Here is a 20,832-nt window from a genome sequence, read left to right on the forward strand (position 1 = left end):
CAACGCATTATAACTGTATGCCAGTCTTTCCGAGGCCTTTGTCTGTTTATTCAAACTGATCAGAATGAAAGTTAAAAAAAACTACATAACGTCAAGGGGGCCCTGCATCATTACATCACATCAGCTGACTGATGTGATGTAATGATGCAGATCAACATTGGCCTCATTAGCCTGTGTAGTTTTGCTAGCCTCATTACCTGACAGTTAATGGCATAAGGAATTTGTTGACACATGGCTATTTTTCTCTGTCATCCTGAGGGCCCGGCGATCTTTGGCGTCTGGAGGTGACCCCGGAGTCGAACATTGTATCAACATCAATCACTACACTTATCTTAATCCGCCCCGTCAGCGGCTAAAACGCATAAATATGCACACAGTCACTATCACATGTGGTATCTGTGTCTGAGGACCGTCAGGCAACTTAATAATTTATGCCTTGTGTCCTGTTCTGTGCCCAAGATGATTGGGAGGACTGTCACTGTAGATGTCCATTATCTCCTTCTATGGCAATCTGCTTATTTCCATCCGGCCTCGTCTCTATATTGCCACCGTAAATTTATTAATCATGCCACATTATACGCTCAAGCTCAATTCAGAGCGAACTGGCAGCCCAGGAGTGGCCCTGTGTTATTAAGGTCATGGTCTGAGGGAGATGAAAAACCACTCCTCCCCTCCCTTTCCCCATCCACTGACGAGCTTGAGAGTGGCAAAGCTATGCCTCAGATATGGTGCAGTGGCCGGCCAACCCAAAGCATTTGTGTGTCTAGCCAAGACCTGCCTTACTTCACACATAAATAAAGAAATAAATAAGCATTACTCAGCAGCAGTGTTTCGGGCATCAATGTGTACGCAGGTCTATGCACAGATACAAAATCACGTAATTTAGGCCCGATAAAATGGCTGTTTTCCATAAAATGTAAATTTTATATAATTGTATTTTCTGAATAGCCTCGGATCACAACAGAAGTCATTTAAGGATCCTTTCCTATAGAACAGCTCTACACTTTGTCTTTTTAGTAAACAAACTAAACAGCCTTATGTTATTTATCCAAAGACGTGCAGGTGTTCGGTTCATTGATGACTCTAAATCGCCCTTAGGTGTGAATGGTTGTCTGTCTCTGTTCGTCTCTATGTGTCCTGTGATAGACTGGCGTCCTGTCCAAGGTGTACCCCGCCTCGCGCCCGGTGTCAGCTGGGATCGGCTCCAGCCCCCCTGCGACCCCGACCCCGGGATAAGCGGTTGAAGATGAATGAATCTTATTTGCACGACAGCATGTGAATTCTGTCTCTACACGGTCGCGTGTTTCCAACCCTCAGAAAACTCCGACAGCGTTGGAGATTCACTTGTTCAAAGATCGTTTGTTAAATTGTTTGGGAAGAGGCTCCACTCCTAACGGGGAAAAAACGAAACTGAAACTTCTCAGAGATCCTTTATTATTATTATTATTACAGAATTAAACAAACTGAAATTATGTCTTTATTTTGTTATGTTTGTTGGAGAACATTATTTGGACCTTTTGGGCAATTAATCAAAAGACATTTTCTGATGCAGAGTGTAGCTCATTGTGCAATACACCGATTTAAAGTTTGCATTGAGGCTCTGATTATTATTTTATAATTGTGAACCCCTTATTCTAAAATGCACAACAACAGTGCATTAATGAAAACAGAGATGAAATACTGATTTCTGGTATATCTATCTTGTAAGCACAGCGCTCAGATCCTGCACATAGTAACTTTAAGATAAGACCGGCTAACTTCCTCAGAAGAGCCAGGTAACCCTGCCTCTTGCCGTCCGACAACACTGCACACTACTCTATAGCAGGGATGTCAAAGTCAAACACATCAGAGGGCCATAAAAACAAATTTGCTACAAGCTGAGGGCCGAACTGGTTCAATGTTTATTAAAACATATTAAAAACCTATTGAACCAAGACCTAACACAGTGTACCATATTTTATTTAATAACTAAATGAATATTTTGGGGCTGAAAGTTGACATCTGCCCTGAATGCTGATGAATAATGAGGCCGAGGCGGCCCACTCGCGGCGCTGCAGTGAGTTTGCGGGCTAACGTTGCATTGTGGGTAATGTAGTTTTGGTGCGTGAATAACACCAGCAGGAGGCTGGAGGTGCGGGCCGGTTCTAATACTAATCAAACATCATCCAGGGGGCCAAGATCATTCATTCTTGGCCTTGACTTTGACACCCATGGTCTATAGGATCTGTGACCTTCACAATAGCAACCGATTGCCTGCTTGCTGCCTGTTCTAAATTTAAAAAAAGGGCACAATATGCCGGCCATCTCTTTCCCAAAGGACCAACAGCCTTTCCTTATCGCTGATGGGCCACGGTTTCATACGCACACACACATACTTACAATGTACAGACACACCAAACCACAGGGCGGTAAAATATTCATAAATCCCCTCGAGTCAGCGGCTAAGAGCAAGGCCATTACTTTTGCCATTGTTTGAAAAAAGAAAAATTTAAAATCAGCTTAGCTCCCGCAGAAGAGGCACACAGTGACATGCTTTTGGAGGTTTGGGGAGCTGGAGAGCTGAGCTGGAGTTATGTGCCGCTCTGAGTGACCTCCAGAGTCAGTTTGACTGATTTGAAGCGCCCGCCCGCCCGCCTGCCCTCGTCTTTCTCATCTCCTTCCAACTCGCCCCATGGAGGCTTCCTATCTGGCTTAACGGAAGGCCTTTCAGAAGATGCACGAGGGTGGCGGGGATGTGACATCTGAATTGCTTCTGCAGTAAATACATTCATGGCACTTAGGCAGGGGGGTGGCAATAAATTCCCCGTGAAATGGAGAGAGTAAAAGAGTCCAGATAGGCCGTTTTTACACAGCTCCAGAGCCGAGAGTGCAAATGGATAGTGGCGTTTGATACGGTAAACAAAGTAAATTGTATGAAACCTACAAACAAATCTAACAGTTCAATGCTCCCATGATGATGTCACTTCTATCTGTTTCTGGATCAAAACAATGTTTAATTGTCTAAAAAGTCACATCTGAATCCAAGTCATGATAATAGGTTATCAAAAACATTTATCCAGTATATATTTTGTTTATTGTAGCTATCATTTTAATACAGTATAATACTGTTTTAGTGCATTAAGTTCATATTAGTGAGCAGGACCACTTAATGATTGTAGTGGACTGACTGAGTTTGTGTCAATCACCTTTATTTGTTCGTGATTTTGTCCATTTGATGAGTTGCTCCTTATTTTTTCTATATATTTATTCTCTATACTGTGCTTGAAGTTCCCAGGATGCTTAGTCCCATTTTAACTGATGTCCTCCCATGAGTAATGAATACTTACTATGTTGCATTTTGATTTATTTTTTAGGTTAACGAGAGGCAGAGCAGGAGGACCAATGTGTATTCAAACACCTCATTTAAAACCAGAAAAGCTCCCGACTAAAAACATAATTTATTTTTCTATTACATAAATAATGACCTGTTATCGATTGATAAAATTACAGCACCCTGCGTTTTGACATCACAGTAAGGCGGCATATTGATGTTCTCTGGTAATCAAAGACTATACATCACTTTTAGAATATTTTTCACCTCTGTTTCTGTCCTCTAAAATGTCTGACATTGACTTTAGTGACTTGGATCTGAGCCCATTTTGTCACTAGAGAGGTGTTTTCACATGTCTCTCTTGAATGAGGAGATGTCTGTGCACTTCTCTGTAACCTCACATTTAAACGTATCCCGGGCAGCTTTAGATGTAACGTCACTTATCCGTAAACCAATCACTGTCTAATATGTGAAACTTATTCGACATGGGAAAGGCTTAGACACAACACCAGAAAAAAAAAACCTGAAACACCTGGAGCTCAGAGCGGACTGGACTGTCAGTACAGAGAGAAAACACACTTCCATCATAGCTGTCAGCCACTGACAGTTACAAGCTAACAAGCTAACAAACAACAGAAACTAAGACAAGATGCTAACTACACTTAGCATTCTGATACGCCTCCTAGTCGACCGTTTTAGTGCACAACATATTCCTCATCTGAGTCTGACTGACATCAGGTTCAAGACACTGACACTAACTTAGCTGGAGGCGGCTTTTATTAAGGTTAGAGGGTTCCTTGTACATAATTCTCTTTCTTTCGGGACCTTGTGATCAAATGGATTCGGGTAAATCAGTGGCGATACCCAGTCATAGGACATAGTCATTATTCAAAACCAACTTGTATTGCGGGGGGCTGGAGTCTCCCTTAGAGAGAGGGGGAGAAGTTCAGCATCCGTGAGGAACTCGGAGTAGAGCCGCTGCTCCTTTGCGTTGAAAGGAGCCAGTTGAGGTGGTTCAGGATCATCTGGTAAGGATGAACCCTGGGCGCCTCCCTAGGGAGGTGTTCCAGGCACGTCCAGCTGGGAGGAGACCTCGGGGAAGACCCAGGACCAGGTGGAGAGATTAGATCTCCACACTGGCCTGGGAACGCCTCAGGATCCCCCAGTTAGAGCTGGTTAATGTGGCCCGGGAAAGGGAAGTTTGGGGTCCCCTGCTAAAGCTGCTGCCCCTGCGACCCGGCCCCGGATAAGAGGCTGAAGATGAGATGAGATGGGGACTTCTATTGCCATACATATTTGTACCCAGCTCTTCACCTTCACTTAGATTACCACTTCAACTTTGGCAGAGACGGACGGTGAACTTAAGGATGCTGTGGCAGTTTGAATGTGTATATGAACATGTTGAACATTGAATATGTTGCTCTTAACATATGCAAAACACACCCACACTGCTGATTTAAAGGGTTTTCCTGATGGCTATAAGGCTGATTTGTCTCCCCTCTCTTACTAAATACATGCAAATATCAAAAGCCATGCAAACGACATACTGTATGCCAAATATCACAATGTCACATATCACACAAACTTTAGCGAAGGCTGCAATTAGCACAGAACTGCAGGTGGCAAAAAGTACCAGCATTTCTGAAGCTGTTTATAAATACATAATGACCTCATTTGATCGTGCCTTGAGTGCTATTACTGAACGAGCCGGAGAAGAGACTGACCAGGAATGTCTTGTGATAAACTTCAAAATTCAGTGCATTTTATTCACTTCAGTTGTCAGGTGCTTTCCTCCACGGGTCCCTTCCTGGCACAGATGAAAGTAACAGAGGAGCGTTGTGGGCTGGTAGTCTTTCAAAGTCAGCTTTGTTTTGCTTATTTTAAAAGGAAAAGGGGCAAGAAAATATGTGGCAAGGCAATTGTTGAGTTGATCAGGCTGTTGGCATTTAAAGGCAGAGCACACAAAGTGAACTCCCGAATAAGCATCAAAATTCAGGTAATCATTAGCACTAAAAGGTAGAAAATTATTAAAATTAACATTTTGCTTTCAGCACATTTTGGTTTCCTTAAATGTCTCTTTTAAGTGGCTTTAACTGCTGCAGGTGCAAACATCAACTGCAAACTGCAACAGGTTAGGCAATGACTAATGATACCTTATGTTCACATGTTAAATTTAGTTTTTAATCCCATGTTTACCCGTAGTTAAGCTGATTGCATGCTCCCACCACATAAAATATTAAAGGATTCTACACATGCAACACTTCTGTTGGGTCCCTGAGGAGCTGCAGGAACCCATTCCCACACTGCAGCCCTCCGCCTTGCGCTTTGGCAGCCAATCTGAAATGTCAGGTATCAGAGTTATTGAAAGCATAAAATTTTCCCTGCGCTGCCTGCTCGCTCTTGAAAAAAATGGAGCTTGATCTATGATGCCCCTGCATACAGGTTGCTTCTTCTTTATCTCTTGCAGTGCTGCACAGTCGACATGACCAAAGCTGTCACCGAGACCATCCTATCAATTCATGATATACAGACACGCACACATGCTCACACTCAGGCGCGCACATACAGTACATACACAGGTGGACCTTTGTATAAGCCGAAAGACTAACGGTGAAAACGCATCTCCCTGTCCGAGCTGTGATCTGACTCGTTAGTCCAGACGGAGAAAAGATGACCCCGGTTTTATTTGGTCTTTTCTGTTGAACTAGTGGTTTAAAAAAAGAAAAGAAACAAAGCTGGAGATAGAGCTGTTCTGTTGCGGTGGCAGCCCTGGGGAAAAGAGAGCCGATGTAAGGTAATCCTGTCCTCTGTCAGCCCGACTGTCACTCTCTCTCTCTGTCACCTTAACTCTAATTGGTGAGGCTCATTACAACGCTGCTGTACTTAAAACGATTGAGATGCCCTCTGCCTTACACCCAATAAAGGAATTTACCACCAGTCCTCCAGTCCAACACTTACTCAAATTAGGGCGTGTCCATGCATTATTCTACGATGGTTACCCCCCCTGTTAACACCTTGTAGTTATGCCATTTAAATAGCCTATAGGGCTGACTCCCTGAGAGTCAAATCATCTGTCAGCAAACCCCTTTTTAATGCTTTTTCGTCAGTCAGTGTGCGTTGATGACATGGCAAATAAAGTCACACGCACAAACCATGGTAAACAGTACTAGGAAGGGTGTCTGGCCCAAACTGTCCATGTGGAAACTGAACAAATCAGTAAACTGCGCGGTCCTTGTCTGTATTTATTTCTATAGATTTGTGCTTGTTAAGGATTCAGGTATCAGTTGTTTTGATTGTAAGTTTTTATTATTGTGAGTTGAGCGCGTTATATCCTATTTTTGATGATGTTTTGTCTCCATAGCAGCCATTTTATTTTAGTGCAAGCTCACTGTATAAAATGAGCTGTTGTGACGTCTAGGATAATCACAGCCTCGTGAAACTTTACGACCTCAAACTAGAGACCTGGGGCGTTCAGAGGATGGATGGCTCTCCTATGTATACTGACAATAAGGGGGTTTCTGAACCGTTTCCAGAACAGCAGCGCTCGCCATACAATCTCTGAAAAAATGCATGAAATCTCCCAAAGTCAAAAATGTTTTATTCCAAATCACAGCCTGGATTTTTCTACGGTGTTCCTCGAGGTCTGGTAAATAATGGTGAAACTGTGCACCAAATCTCAGCTTTCAGATGATGTGTATAACTACTCATGACCTGCTATCTCCCCCTAAACATCCCCTGACCATCACCCTCAACACCCTAAAAAGGGGTTGGGCATGATAGGGGTTACATTGTACCATAATGCAATGCCATGCAAAATCAAACCCACTTTCTGAAAGGTTAATACCTGTACTCAGGAATACATTGAGCAGGTGGGAGCCCAGTTGACATATAGCACCATACATAATGTATAGAAAGACATAATGGCTTGGGCTTCAAATGTCACATTCCTACCACATGCTACGAAAGGCTGGCTTACAAGAAACCATCAAGCATGACACGGCCAAACATGATTGCCTCACAAAAAACAATTTGTAGCCCAGCTACAATCCATGTTCTAAAGGACGCAAAACATAATAAACAACAGCAGGATTGTCAACCTGCCCCTTTACTTTACTCCAGATAGCTTTTTTTAATGTGTTTTCAACCCTACCCATCCTGCCAGACTCATATATATACTGTATATATGCCTATATAGATGGTTTTAAGAGCGGCTGAACGAGGGATATTCCTATTGCTATTCGATATTTGGTGTCTGCCAAATGACACTGAGCTTAGGAGAGACAGAAGGGAGGAGAGAGTGCTGCTGCAGGGGTGTAAGACATGGAGGGGATGGTCAGAAGGAGATATTGAGGGGGGAAAAACACAAGAATAAAAATTGAAAAAAGTGACAAGAAAAAGAGTGAGAGGGGGAGAGAAAGGGTTCAATACAAAGCTAGGAGGGAAGAATTAGAACGAGACAGAGTGGTGAAAGCTGAGCTATGCCCTACCCCACGAGATGATTGTGCTGCAAACACACACACACACACACACACATACAGTGAAGGCCTGGTGTGCAATCGAAATACAAGGCCATCTGCGCAGCGCTGTCAAGGCTTCATGAGAGAAAGGATTAGGGAGGATGCTAGAGAGAAAAAGAGAAAAGGGGGATGGAGAAGGGGATACCCGTTGCCCGTCTCTGCAGATTTTCCACGTCTGCAATGGAAACATTTGCTTTGTCTTTATGGGCAGCACCATTTAGATGGCACTTAAAGAGCACTGCTTTGGCCACTGATTTGTCTGGGCTTCACAGCCTGAGTCCATAGCTCTCTGTAGAGGGAGACATGAGCTCTCTCTCTCTCTCTCTCTCTCTCTCTCTCTCCAATGCCAGCCACAAAACAGTAATCGCGCTTATCACTCAACGGTCACAGCTGAGTGACTGTCCAACTTCTGACTGCCTTTGAGCATTGCACCGCCTCCCGATGAGCCGAAGTAGACCACGTCCTCTTTTCCTCTGAAGTCTGTGGCGCTTCTGCACTGCAATTACCAATCAGCTGTCAGTCGAAGCCAGTCCGTGTTATTTCCCTGTAATATGTCATTAAAGTCTGTGTTCATTCAGAGATTTGTTTTCAAAAAACATTCTACACGTTGGAAAAATGATTGTTGCCAAAATGTGAAAAGACTGTAATTCATGTAATACTGAATTATGGAGTTGGAGCATTGAGTAGTTTTTCTAATTTTGGGGGGTTTGGGATTTTTTTTTATCATGGCTCGATGATGCACTTGAGCCGCAGAGACATTTAAGCCCCAGCACCAGCCCCAGCACCAGCCCCAGCAACAGAACCAGCACCAGCACCAGCACCAGCACCAGCACCAGCACCAGCACCAGCACCAGCCCCAGCACTAGCCCCAGCCCCAGCACTAGCCCCAGCACCAGCACCAGCCCCAGCCCCAGCCCCAGCCCCAGCACCAGCGCCAGCACCAGCCCCAGCATCAGCCCCAGCCCCAGCCCCAGCACCAGCGCCAGCACCAGCCCCAGCCCCAGCGCTCTCCATTGACTTTGTACTGTGTGAAGTCTCCTCCTTGTCAATTCTGTCTGCTAGCAAAGGACCCAGAACTACGTTTTAACAAGCTGTTGACTCTAAACACTGAGCTTTCATGAAGTGAATACAGACTTAAGCTCAATGCTAACATATAAATGGGAATTAACCATTAACGTGGAAAGTAGCTTTGCAAATATTACATCATCTTGCTTAGTTTTTATGATTTCAAAGCCTTAAAATTTTTAATACTTGGCGGTATTTTTACTATTATTATTATTATTATGGCTTAGATTTATATAGTGGCTTTCTCAGTGCTCAAGGCGCTTTACAGAGTCCAGATTAGATTCATTCACGCAGACATAAATGGTGGTGGTAAACTACGTAGTGGTCCAAGGTGCCCTGGGGTAGACTGATGGAAGCGCAGCAGCCAATCAGCGCCTACGGCCCCTCCGACCACCTCTTCAAACATACGGCCGTCCCACACATTCACACGAGGCAAGGTGGGTGAAGTGTCTTGCCCAAGGACACAACGACCATGACACAAGTAGGGCAGGGCGGGGATTGAACCGCCAACCCTTCGGGAATTCGCCGACTCGCTCTACCAACTGATCCACAGTCGCCCCATAACATTAGGACACATAAGGATTAGAAACTTCATCTTATAACACATAATTCAATACGTTTGTAGCAGTAAAACATTGAAAAACAACTTCTCATCCTCGACATGTTATTCAATGTTGCTTGATTTTGGCATTTCTTTCGTTATTTTCTTTCGTCTATAATCAGAACGGGTCTGAACCCCAAAATAAGAGATACATTGCAAGCAAAAGTATAATTGTGCAATGGTAGAAAGGCTGCTTGCATAAATGAGTTGATTATGAGAAAACCAAGCAACCTCGCATCCAAAGTGAAATGAAGTTATATTAAGAATTCTTTATTGAAAAATAATGACAACCTGGGGGAGGGAGCATTACCTTCTACCATTAGATTAAACACCCTTTTGATTCCTGTATTACCGACTACAAATTGTCTAGACTAACTAGTGTTTCCACCAATATTGAAGCAGAAACCTTATTGAAAGTGAACTGTGCCTTCGTACCACGGCCCATTAACTGCAGCAGCGAGCTTATTTCAACAGCTCTGGGCCAGCAATACTTCATGATGTGGCAGGTGAATAGTACTGGAACAGTTAATAGTCAAATTCATTCCATTCCTTTCCTTTTATTGCCCTAAAGCTCTCTCAATCTTCAGAGAAAGGTTTAATGGCCACTAATGTTTCGGGGCTGTAATTAGCAGAAGAGCGCCGAGCTGTGAGTGGATGGAAGTGGTGGAAAAGGAGTGATTTTTTTTTTGTTCCGTACAGTCGAAGTATGTTTTTTCTCAAAGGCATAAACCTGATTTCTATTTCTGGAAGGAACAAAAGAGCTTGAGTGGCACGACCGGTCCACGGAGTAGCGAAAGGACGCTGCCGGATCTGACTGATTTTCCTGATTTCTCTCAACAGTTAATGCAACCAGCAACCAGCAGCTATTTAATCCACAGATACCAGTGCAGAGAGGTCACGGTCGCTCATCATGATCACCAAATCAAATGGATGCAAATGGATTAGCCAGGTAAAATGTCTCAAAAACAGTCAGTTTCTCAGTTTCTGAGAATTGAAATGTGAAAAAAAAAAGGAAATTTGCCTATTTCGCCCATTTCACTCCATGCAAGCTTATATTTTTGTACATGAACTCAAGTTCAGCATTAGAAATAGGGGGAAAATTGATTTTAAGATGCATCATAATTCTCTCCGATGGAGATAAGACAACAATGGGGCGGCAGTTTCTCAGTCCATAGGTGACTTGGCTGGGAACCGGAGGGTTGCCGGTTTGAGTCCCTGTGTGGACCATGAATGGAGCGTAGGCTGGAGATGTGCCAGTTCATCGAGGTGCTGTTAAGCAAGGCACCGAACCCCCAACTGCTCGGAGCACTGGTCACTGGCAGCCCCCTCGCTCTAACATCTCTCCATTAATTGCATGTCTATAGGTCCTGTTGGTGTGTGTGTGTGTGTGTGTGTGTGTGTGTGTGTGTGTGTGTGTGTGTGTGTGTGTGTGTGGAATAATAATAGAGTAAAAAAATCTAATTTCCCCGTTGCGAGACAAATAAAGGAATCTTCTTCTTCAATATGCAACTGAACTTGCACATATTGTATTGTATATATTGCTACCATGTGCCTTTACCGCCCCTTGTACGCCTTCCCCTGTATAAACACGGAATGATCAACAGGTCAGAGTCTCATAATGTAGGGATGGGCACAAGTAACATTTCCCAGAACAAGTTATCCCCACAAATACTCAAGGGGGGGATCGATTTCAAGAAGAGGGAAATCTATATTTAGAAAGCATCCTCCAGAAACTCTCATTGCCTCTGAGACTTCTCTGGTTTTCACTTATCTGGTCCTGTTCAGCTCCAACAACCAGTTATTTACATTTTTGTGGTAAAATGAGGAAGTGTTGTTATAAATAAGTGACAAAACTTCCGCTCGGAACAGCCGCGTTGTGCAGCACAGATCTGAGGGTTTTTTTTTAAAAGAGAGAAAAGATGGAGTTCAACCTCTTGAGTTCATAGCCGCGAGCAATCAATTACTCACGCCCATCCCCATTATGATGAGCACTGCTGATCATTTTTTCTCATTGATAATATGCCAGTATTTGAGAGCTTTAACTGTTGCAGTAAGGATGCAGGTTGTAGCTAACTAAATTTAAAGATAATGAAAGTGAATTCAGCTGTTTATTTAGATTTTGATAATTGAAAAAGTAAAATTAGGTATAAGCAAGAAGATGCACAGTGAAAAAATAAAGAAATCATGCAAAGGAATAAAAAAATCTATTGCATCAAGTCTCATCAAGATGCCTCAGTAATAATACATCCAGCAGAACCCTCTGAATTGTAATCAAACCCTGTGGTACCGAGGGAGTCACATCCCTAGTGAACATGTTCTGGATCCCAATGCAACAGCTGCTTAAGAACAACAAGTGTGACCCCGATACGGCTTCCCTGGTTAATATGAAGAGCGTGACAAAAACGTGGCACCAGCTCTGCACAGTCAAAAGCAATAACTGATATCAGCACATATATTTAAAAAAAGAAAAGTTGAAGGCTGGCCTGATTTTCTTTTAGTTTTATCATTGTGTTAAAATGTGTTGTAGTTGCGGGTATTTAATGGCACCACCACCACACAGCTACAAATTTCCCCTCTCAGCTGAAGAAAATTGATAAATAACCTAAATTAATCATCGAAATCCCTGCTCCAACGATTATAACCAGAAGCCATGATTGCACTAATTGATCCTTCTCAGTGATGAACGGCGCGTGGAGCCAGATTTGTAATCAAACTTAAACAACCCTTAGAAGTAATGCAGGAAAGGCTGACTTGAGGTCAGGCAGATGGTGTAATCCCATAAAAAAAGGAATGTGATCGGGTTAACAACTACCACTGCATGAATTACATCTTAGGGCGCACTCACACTGTCCATCCGTCCCGTGCCCAAAAATGTTTCACAGCTAAAGTCTAGTTCCTTTGACCAGTGTGAGTGCAACCGTACCGCGTCTAGTTGCGGCACATTTGCCGTCCACGGCCCGTTTGGGAGAGTTGGGCTTTTGTAAAGCACGTTTGCACATGTACGAGCACGAGCGTGCGCATGTGTACGAGCACGAGGCCTACGGCGGTTCTGAGGTCATTGTATGTGCGACTGTTCAGACATAGAAAATAGAAGGAGGGACCATGCGCGGACATTTAACAACAACAACAATGGCAGCGAAAGGTTCACGTTGGTGTGATGCGGAGGTGGAGTGTTTACTGCAGATTTGGTCGATGAAAAGATTCAAAAACAGTCGACAAGACGCACAAAAACTCAGAGGTCTATGGAAAGATTTGTAAACAAAGCCACGCATCGCGATGACGTCAATCAATGCGTGTGACGTGTTACGGCGTGATGATGTATGGACATGCAAGAAGCATTCTCCGAGGCCCAGGTAGTGTGAGTACAAACGGGCCTGGAGGGGGGGAAAGTACCCTAAAGCTCGGGGAAAGGTACGGACAGACGGTGTGAGTGCGCCCTTACTTTCTGCATCAAACATAAATGATGACAGGGAGATGGGTTGAGATACTCCTCCCTGGACTTAACAGCATCAAAATGAAGGAGAAATGTCAACTGGATTTTCCAAAACAATAAAAAGAAAGCTCCAGTCTTTGGTCACGATAGCATGCCAGTGTGCGATTATGATTTCTCCTTGGAACCACGAGGCAATCAGGAAAAGGGGAGTGTGCCGTACTGTGCCGTAGCCCAACCAGCTGCTACTTTCTTGCTCATTTGGGAGTGTATGGCATTCTCTCTGAATGGTAATTATGAAGGGAACAAAAGGGACATTTAGAGACAAAAGCTGGGTTTGGATTGAACGGGCCAGCTCTCATGCACGGCGAGTGTTCGGACTCACGGTGCCGTTTCGAGAGAGGCGATATGAGGCTATTATGCAGGAAAACTTGCAGGGAGGAGAAGAGGAAGGAGAGAGAGAGAGGGAGAGAGGTCGGGGACGGCTTAGTGTCCGTAGAGAGCGAGACCATATAGCACCATCTGCATTCTGCACGGGGGCTGTCCGTCTGGCTCACTGTTGCCTTCAATAAAAAGCTGGCGCCGACACAGACAACAGGCGAAAGACATAGAATCAGACGTACAGTGTAAAGTCCAGCATGTGGGATTTAAATTTCACCAAATGCCAAACGTGTGGTTACAAGTTTCCACCCCAAGATGGCCTCCATATCATTAAAAGTGAATGGGGGAGCTGATGGCACACATTTGGGTGTATTCGCCAAACTAGCACAGTGGACTAATGCCCCAAACCCTATGTGTCCCACATGCCTCATGCTGACTGGACAAAATATCAATGGCACATGCTCATAATATCAATGACACTTGCTTTTCCCACAAAATCCATGTAGTATTAGTGGCACTTTCTCTTTAATTGAAGCCATTCATTCTCATCAGTTTCCCCGCAGTACAGCTTTTGCCCAGCGTGCAGATATGTTAATACTAAATTACTTGGCGTTTAAAGATTTAAGAGTTCAGATGAGTAGTATGCCAAAGGATGTGGTCCGTACTATATGGTTATAGATAGATTTATTGATGATAATTAAAAATATATGGATATCAGGAGCTGGCTACAGCTATAATTTGCAGTTCAAGCTTAGTTTTATCTTAAATAATCTATCTTACCACAACTGTGTGTAGTCAGCCTCATCAGTAAGAAGCCGTAAAATAACCTTCATCAATCTTATGACGGCATTATAGAGGAAAACTTACTTAGACAGAGGAAATCTTACCTCTCTGATCTTGTCGCGTCTCTCTTTGGCGTCCGGCTCCGGCGGCTCACCGTCACTGACGCCCACCACTTTGGGCATGGGCACCGGTGGCAAAGGTTTAGGCCCCGCATCCTTCTTTTTCAGATCCTCCATCACTTTGTTCTTCTCCGTCTGGATCTCTGCCTGCAGCTCCTCACGTGACTTTCTCAGCTTCTCCTTCGCCTCCTGCAGCGCTCGCTCGTGGTCTGCCCGGATCTTGTCCCGCAGGCTCTCCTCCTCCTCCCTGCAGGAGGTAAAAGGCAAGGTTTTTTTTTGTTTAATTATTACAATATTCCTCCGAAAAGCTTCCACGGGTGAACAATCAAAGAGTTTTTTTAACCAAGTTTGACACAAAAAACAACTGTGTGGGGAAGGGAGGTGCACAGAGGGGTTTCCTTCTTTTAAATTAATTAAAAATGAACTTTGAGAACAAACACTGAACCTCTGGGGAAGATGAAAAGAGGATAGGCTGCAGGAGATTGAAACAAGGACATTTTACTGTGTTTGCTGAAGTAGAGGTAGTCACATCATTTCGTAAAAGATAAAACCATCAGTCTCTAATATGAAGCCGACCCCTGTGCAATTATATGTGCTCCAGGAAACAGAGCAGGTGTAGAGGAACACAAAGGGAAGTCGCGAATGAAAAACATCATCTTTGGTTTCACATGGTTGCAACAAGCCCCGGGGTGTTGACTCAACTCTACCTCATGAGGCTGCGGGTCAGTAATGAAAAACAAACACAGTGGGACGCTGAAGCAAAGGTGACAGAAAGACTATGACACTGTGCTGTTCTTCTGGCGTTACTAAAGGAAGAAAGAGCTTAAAAAGCCCCTTTGAATCTCGCTCGTCTTGTTATGTGGGCTTATATAAATATGATCGCAGCCAAAAAACACAAAATGACAGCTGTGCTCCAGGTTGATGAGCTTTCTGCGGGGCGGCAGGTGGCTTTTGGGGTACATCACCCCTGCTGTGTGTGCTACACGGAGACACAAACAGTAAATGACCATGCTTTTTGTGTCGCAGCTGGACGATACTGTATCTTTAACTAGTATCCATTACATGTATGGGTTGTATTGTAATGTATTACCAGTACTTACAGGAGATGGGTGCAGTGTGGATGGAAGAACATGACTTTAAAAGCGTGTTCAATGTCTTAGAAGCTGTTTTATATCTTAAATTAAAATTGTATCTGTAGCAGCAAACTGTTGAATTCTAGCTTTGTTTAGGCTTTAAATGCATTTTAAATCAATTTAAACCCTTTAAGTGTTCACATATTTTATGTCGTGCACGAGGCAATATTCTAAATTGCAAAACATCAACATGATCTGAACAGAACAATGAAGAAAGGAAGCAGAAGGACACAAACAGAGGATTCACCTCCCATGACACACGAGTCAGTCCCTTAAGTTGTGTTGCTAAAGTTGTCCGTTCCCAAATGAGAGGATGTGAATTCATTAAATCGAAAAAGAACTGTGTGTCTCCTCTGAGTGCAAAACACGTGAGGGTGTTTATGAATGACCTTCCGTGTGATAAACACAGGAAGTGTGGGATGAACAGAAAGACCTGCTGGGATCTGTGTGGACTCAGCTGCAGACCTCCACAGACCTCCACAGCTCAACATCTCTGAGAAAACACTAGAGTGTGTCTGTACAGGACGTTCGGACATACTATCCACATTGGGAAGATTGGGCCGACGCCCTCCAGTCAGTTGGTCGATATGCTCTTTTCCGAGCAAATTCTCATTCGCCGTGTGTCCATGCATGCATTTTATCTTAAGACGATGACCCACAGCGTAACTATCCAGTCTGCAGGTCTGCTCAGCTTTAGTTTTTCAGGCTCACGACTGTCAAACTACGCAGCGCTGATCAAATATGACATGATATTCTGTTACTGTGGCTCAGTGACAGAGTGGGTTGTCCTCCCTTTGAGAGATCAGCGGTTCGATCCCCACCTCCCCCGGTCCACATGTCGAAGTGTCCTTGGGCAAGACACTGAACGCCAAATTGCTCCCGTGCTGCACATGGGTGTGTAAATGTGGTGTGAATGGTCAGATTAGATGGTCTGTAGATGTCCACTGCCATCAGTGTGAATGTCTTTGTGAACAGGTGAATGTGACAAACACTGTGGAAGCGCCTTGTGTAGCCAGAAGACTAGATATGAGACTTGTATATGAGTCCATTTACCATTTACTCCACTGCCTATTCCTCGCATAAAATGTTCTCAGAAACACATTTTAATGTACTGTTTAGCTGTAATTTGAGAACGTTTCTGCCCACCACTGTTTTCCACTAAGCACCACTGTTTCATGGCTGTGATTGGTTGTAGGTCCATCTGATGCCTCTTGGAAATGGAAAAAGGAAACTATGAGGGGCCCAGACTAATGAGCATTTGAGATTAGTGTGATGATGTCAGGCTAGGCTACCAGAGGAAGAGAGCTCAATGAGGTGATTTGTGATCAGCAATGCATCCACCATCCATTTGCCATAACCGCTCATCCCTTTCAGGTTAATTTGGTGCTGTAGCCTTTACCAGCATGCACTCAGCAAGAGGCCCATTTTCACCAGTCTATCTCAGTGTGTGTGAGAGAAGAATAATGAGGAAATACAAGGTGAAAGCAAACGATTAGATAAAGGACTGAAACTGTGACACGAAGCTGACGAGACGCGGGAAATTAATGTGCAACACAAACAGGAATGAGACAGGTGATTTATACTAATAATCGTTCACACAACACAAAGTGCACGCATTTTAAAATGCTATCAGGACGCTGAGTGTGGGGCCAACGGAGACCAAAATAAACAGCTTCTGAGTTACGCAACATCGCCCTGGAAATAACTCATAAATATTCATGTTGCAACTCAGCATGTCTGACTTTAATTGATGGAAAACATATTTTGCAACACCAAGATGGCAATTACTGCCTGTATGCTAGTGGCAGACAGTGAATGCATGCGTTTGTAAGAGTAGTTTCATATGTGCTGCATATACTTGTGTGGCGAATTCGCGTTTGTGTGTGTGCGTGTTTGTGTGTGTGCGCGTTTGTGTGTGTGCGTGTTTGTGTGTGTGTGTTTGTGTGTGTGCGTGTTTGTGTGTGTGTGTGTTGTACATTTGAGCTTGTGATACATTTGAATGTGTGTGTGTGTGTGTGTGTCTTATACATCTTTCCACAGTGCTGAATATTTGTTCACGCCGGCGCTGCATGCATATTTGTGTCTTCTACTTTCGATGTCTGTGATGAGATTTCTGTGTGAAAATCAGTGCAATTTGGCAATGTGTGTGTGTGTGTGTGTGTGTGTGTGTGTGTGTGTGTGTGTGTGTGTGTGTGTGTGTGTGTGTGCGCACTCCCAGGGGGCGTCACGCCTCCTCTGTATGCGATGCACTGTGCCTCTGTGAGCGAGTATGCCCTCAGCAACATGCATTTAAATGTGATATTTAGACGCCGTCGTTTAGCCATCCGTCTAACATCTGTACGCATCTTCACATACATGCGTGTTTATGAGATGCGAGGGAGCGTGACAAAAGAAAATGAGGAGGTTAAGCTCATACGATTATCTCTAAATGGGTGCTAATTCTGCGCCGTATATGTTTACGTATGCCGCCCAACATACAAATTACGCAAATGTGCAGGTTTTCAAAACAGTACACACCAGCATGTGTGGTGGCAATTCATTCCCACGCAGACGTGCATTAGCCTTCTGCACCCTCTCCTCTCTGCCCGCGCACGCTCCTCCTCCCGCTTTAATCTCACGTCACTCTTCTCTCTTCCTCCGAGACATTATCATATTCACTCCAGCATCGCCATGGATTCCCTTCGAGTCTCATATAATGTCAAACATGCAATTAAGAGCACCTCAACAGCTGCCTGACTCAATTACCTCGACAAAGACAAGCGTGGGCTGCAGCTATCATGCACCCAGGTGACCACTCCAGGCCTCCTCTTACGCCTTAAGCTCTACTTGCATCTTCTCACGACCCCCTCCCCCCGCATCCACCCCAAAAACTGACTGGGGCAATGAAAACCCCACCTCCCTAATTAGTTGTTTCAGCAATGTCACGCCTCCAGTAATCACTTTCCTCGTTTCATCAGCCGCCCGGCCGACCACTGGAATTATTCTTCTTCAGTGGTGTCATGAAATCTGCCGCTGAGCGAGAGCTTTCCATGGCAACGGGAGAGGAGCAGCAGTTGTCCGTCTGCCTGTTGGGGTATCTAAGAAACACGAGGCTCCGGGGAGAGCAGCGCGGGCTAGATGCCATGTAACCATGGCAACAAACAGAGACGCACACACACACACACGCACACAAAGGAGGTCATAGACGGCAAGTCATTTATGTAAGAGAATAAGAGTGCTGGGTTATTAGTGACTGTACAGTATTTGAATCTAGTGGTGCGTTACTGCAGGCGGGAAGTACAAACATGGAGAACGCTGTTAAGGAAATCCATTTTTTTACCTCGACAACAAACAGATTATTTATAGGAAATGTGAATTATTCATTATTCAACAACAACAACACACCATGTGTTATGTACGTGTATTTAAGTAATTAAAAAAGGAGGTCAGAGCAGTAGGCAGAGGGTGAAGAAAGCACAGATCTGCTGTTACAATTGTATTATTTGCAAGAAAGTTAAAAAAGCATGAACACCCAAAAGGATAAGCACTGGATGCTGGACCAAAAAGCAGTATCGACAGTGAGTCCGCACATCAGAGTCTGCTCCAAATAGCGGTATCCGTGGTATTTCTCTTTTCTGTTAATCACTACTTTTGACAGTGTCAGGGGCGCCTCTATATTAAAAAGTTGCCATTATGACGGCTTTCCTGATGTTTCAGACATGTATATTCAGGTTGTTTAGGTGATGCTTTAGGCTCTGCAGGCCTTCTCTTACCTATGTGATCCATGCACTTTAAATTAAATGGTAAATGGTAAATGGACTTGTACTTATAAAGCGCCTTTCTAGTCTTCTGACTACTACTTCACAGTGTTTGTCACATTCACCCGTTCACACTGATGGCAGTGGACATCTACAGACCATCTGATCTAACCATTCACACCACATTTACACACCCATGCGCAGCACGAGGAGCAATTCGTGGTTCAGTGTCTTCACTTCGACATGTGGACCGGGGGAGGTGGGGATCCAACCACCAATCTCTCGAATGGAGGACGACCCACTCTGTCACTGAGCCACAGTCGCCCCTATTAATTACTAATAACTTACCTAATTACTTTTGCACTTTAAATGTCTTGATAGGATAAATTGTGGAGTGTATTTTTATTTTTATAATTGTGTATATGTATGTATATATATATTTATATTTGTATGGTCAAATTTGTGTTTTGGTATTCCATATTGAGATTATTGATCACGTGACCTGTCATGGGTGCTCTTAAGGAGGTGTGTCTCCCCACTTTGGGGAAACGTGACTTGGTGTGATAGCTGTTTGGAGCAGAATTTAATTGAATTGTCTTTATTGTCATTGTACCAGTACAACAAAATTTACAGTACAATCCCTTAAAGTGCAGAAAATAATTTAACATGAGAAGTTCAGCCATCCGTGAGGAACTCGGAGTAGAGCCGCTGCTCCTTTGCGTTGAAAGGAGCCAGTTGAGGTGGTTCAGGATCATCTGGTAAGGATGAACCCTGGGCGCCTCCCTAGGGAGGTGTTCCAGGCACGTCCAGCTGGGAGGAGGCCTCGGGGAAGACCCAGGACCAGGTGGAGAGATTAGATCTCCACACTGGCCTGGGAACGCCTCAGGATCCCCCAGTTAGAGCTGGTTAATGTGGCCCGGGAAAGGGAAGTTTGGGGTCCCCTGCTAAAGCTGCTGCCCCCGCGACCCGACCCCGGATAAGAGGCTGAAGATGAGATGAGATGAGATTAAAAGCATAAAAAAAAAAAAATAGGCTAGACCTTTAAAAGACGCATTTAAAACGACAAGCTTACACACCAACACACACACACGCACATTAAATGTTGAGTGTTAAGGATGCCAATGACGTAGGCCACATCCCCAAAACTTGGAGTACCTGTTGATGACTTCAGTTTTCTGTCTTTAGGATCGTGGTTTTCTGTGCGGACTCACTGTCTAGACAATTATATACTTTAGGTGAGGTGGGGTCCACCCTGGACAGGACGCTAGTCTATCACAGGACACATAGAGACGAACAGAGACAGACCACCATTCACACCTACGGGCAATTTAGAGTCATCAATGAACCGAACACCTGCACGTCTTTGGACTGTGGGAGGAAACCGCAAAATGCAAAACCAAATTTATGAAGAGCATTTGTGCCCCTTATAAAAAGGAAACACAATCTAGTGAATGTACATTGTGCCTCTGGATACATAAGACTGCAGCCGCCTGTGTCATTACAATCCTTTCACAAAAGGTCATTCTCGCTCTTCAGCAACATCTTGTCCACTTGTTGCTTGTGATATATATTTCTCCCCCTCTTCAACTCCGCTCACAACGAGACTGAGAGACCACGTCTTATCTAAAGCTGCTGTTGTACATGATTTGATTTTGCGTACCGATAGTTCATCAAGCCCTTTGGGGGCGTGATTTCGTAATTATTCAGAATATATCAACGATAATTCCACAATGTCCCACAGTAGTGGTTATTTTGG

General features: G+C 44.1%; 1 protein-coding gene across 1 annotated transcript in view; it reads right to left on the reverse strand.

The window, feature by feature from the left end:
- Positions 1-20,832, reverse strand: part of man1a2 (mannosidase, alpha, class 1A, member 2) — a 162,438-nt gene that overhangs the window by 115,996 nt on the left and 25,610 nt on the right. The window contains exon 3 of the mRNA XM_083921419.1: positions 14,192-14,453. Coding sequence (XP_083777545.1) covers positions 14,192-14,453 — 262 coding nt within the window. The remainder of the gene's footprint in view (positions 1-14,191; positions 14,454-20,832) is intronic.

This window comes from Echiichthys vipera (genome assembly GCF_963691815.1).
Source record: "Echiichthys vipera genome assembly, chromosome: 10".
Lineage (NCBI taxonomy): Eukaryota > Metazoa > Chordata > Actinopteri > Perciformes > Trachinidae > Echiichthys > Echiichthys vipera.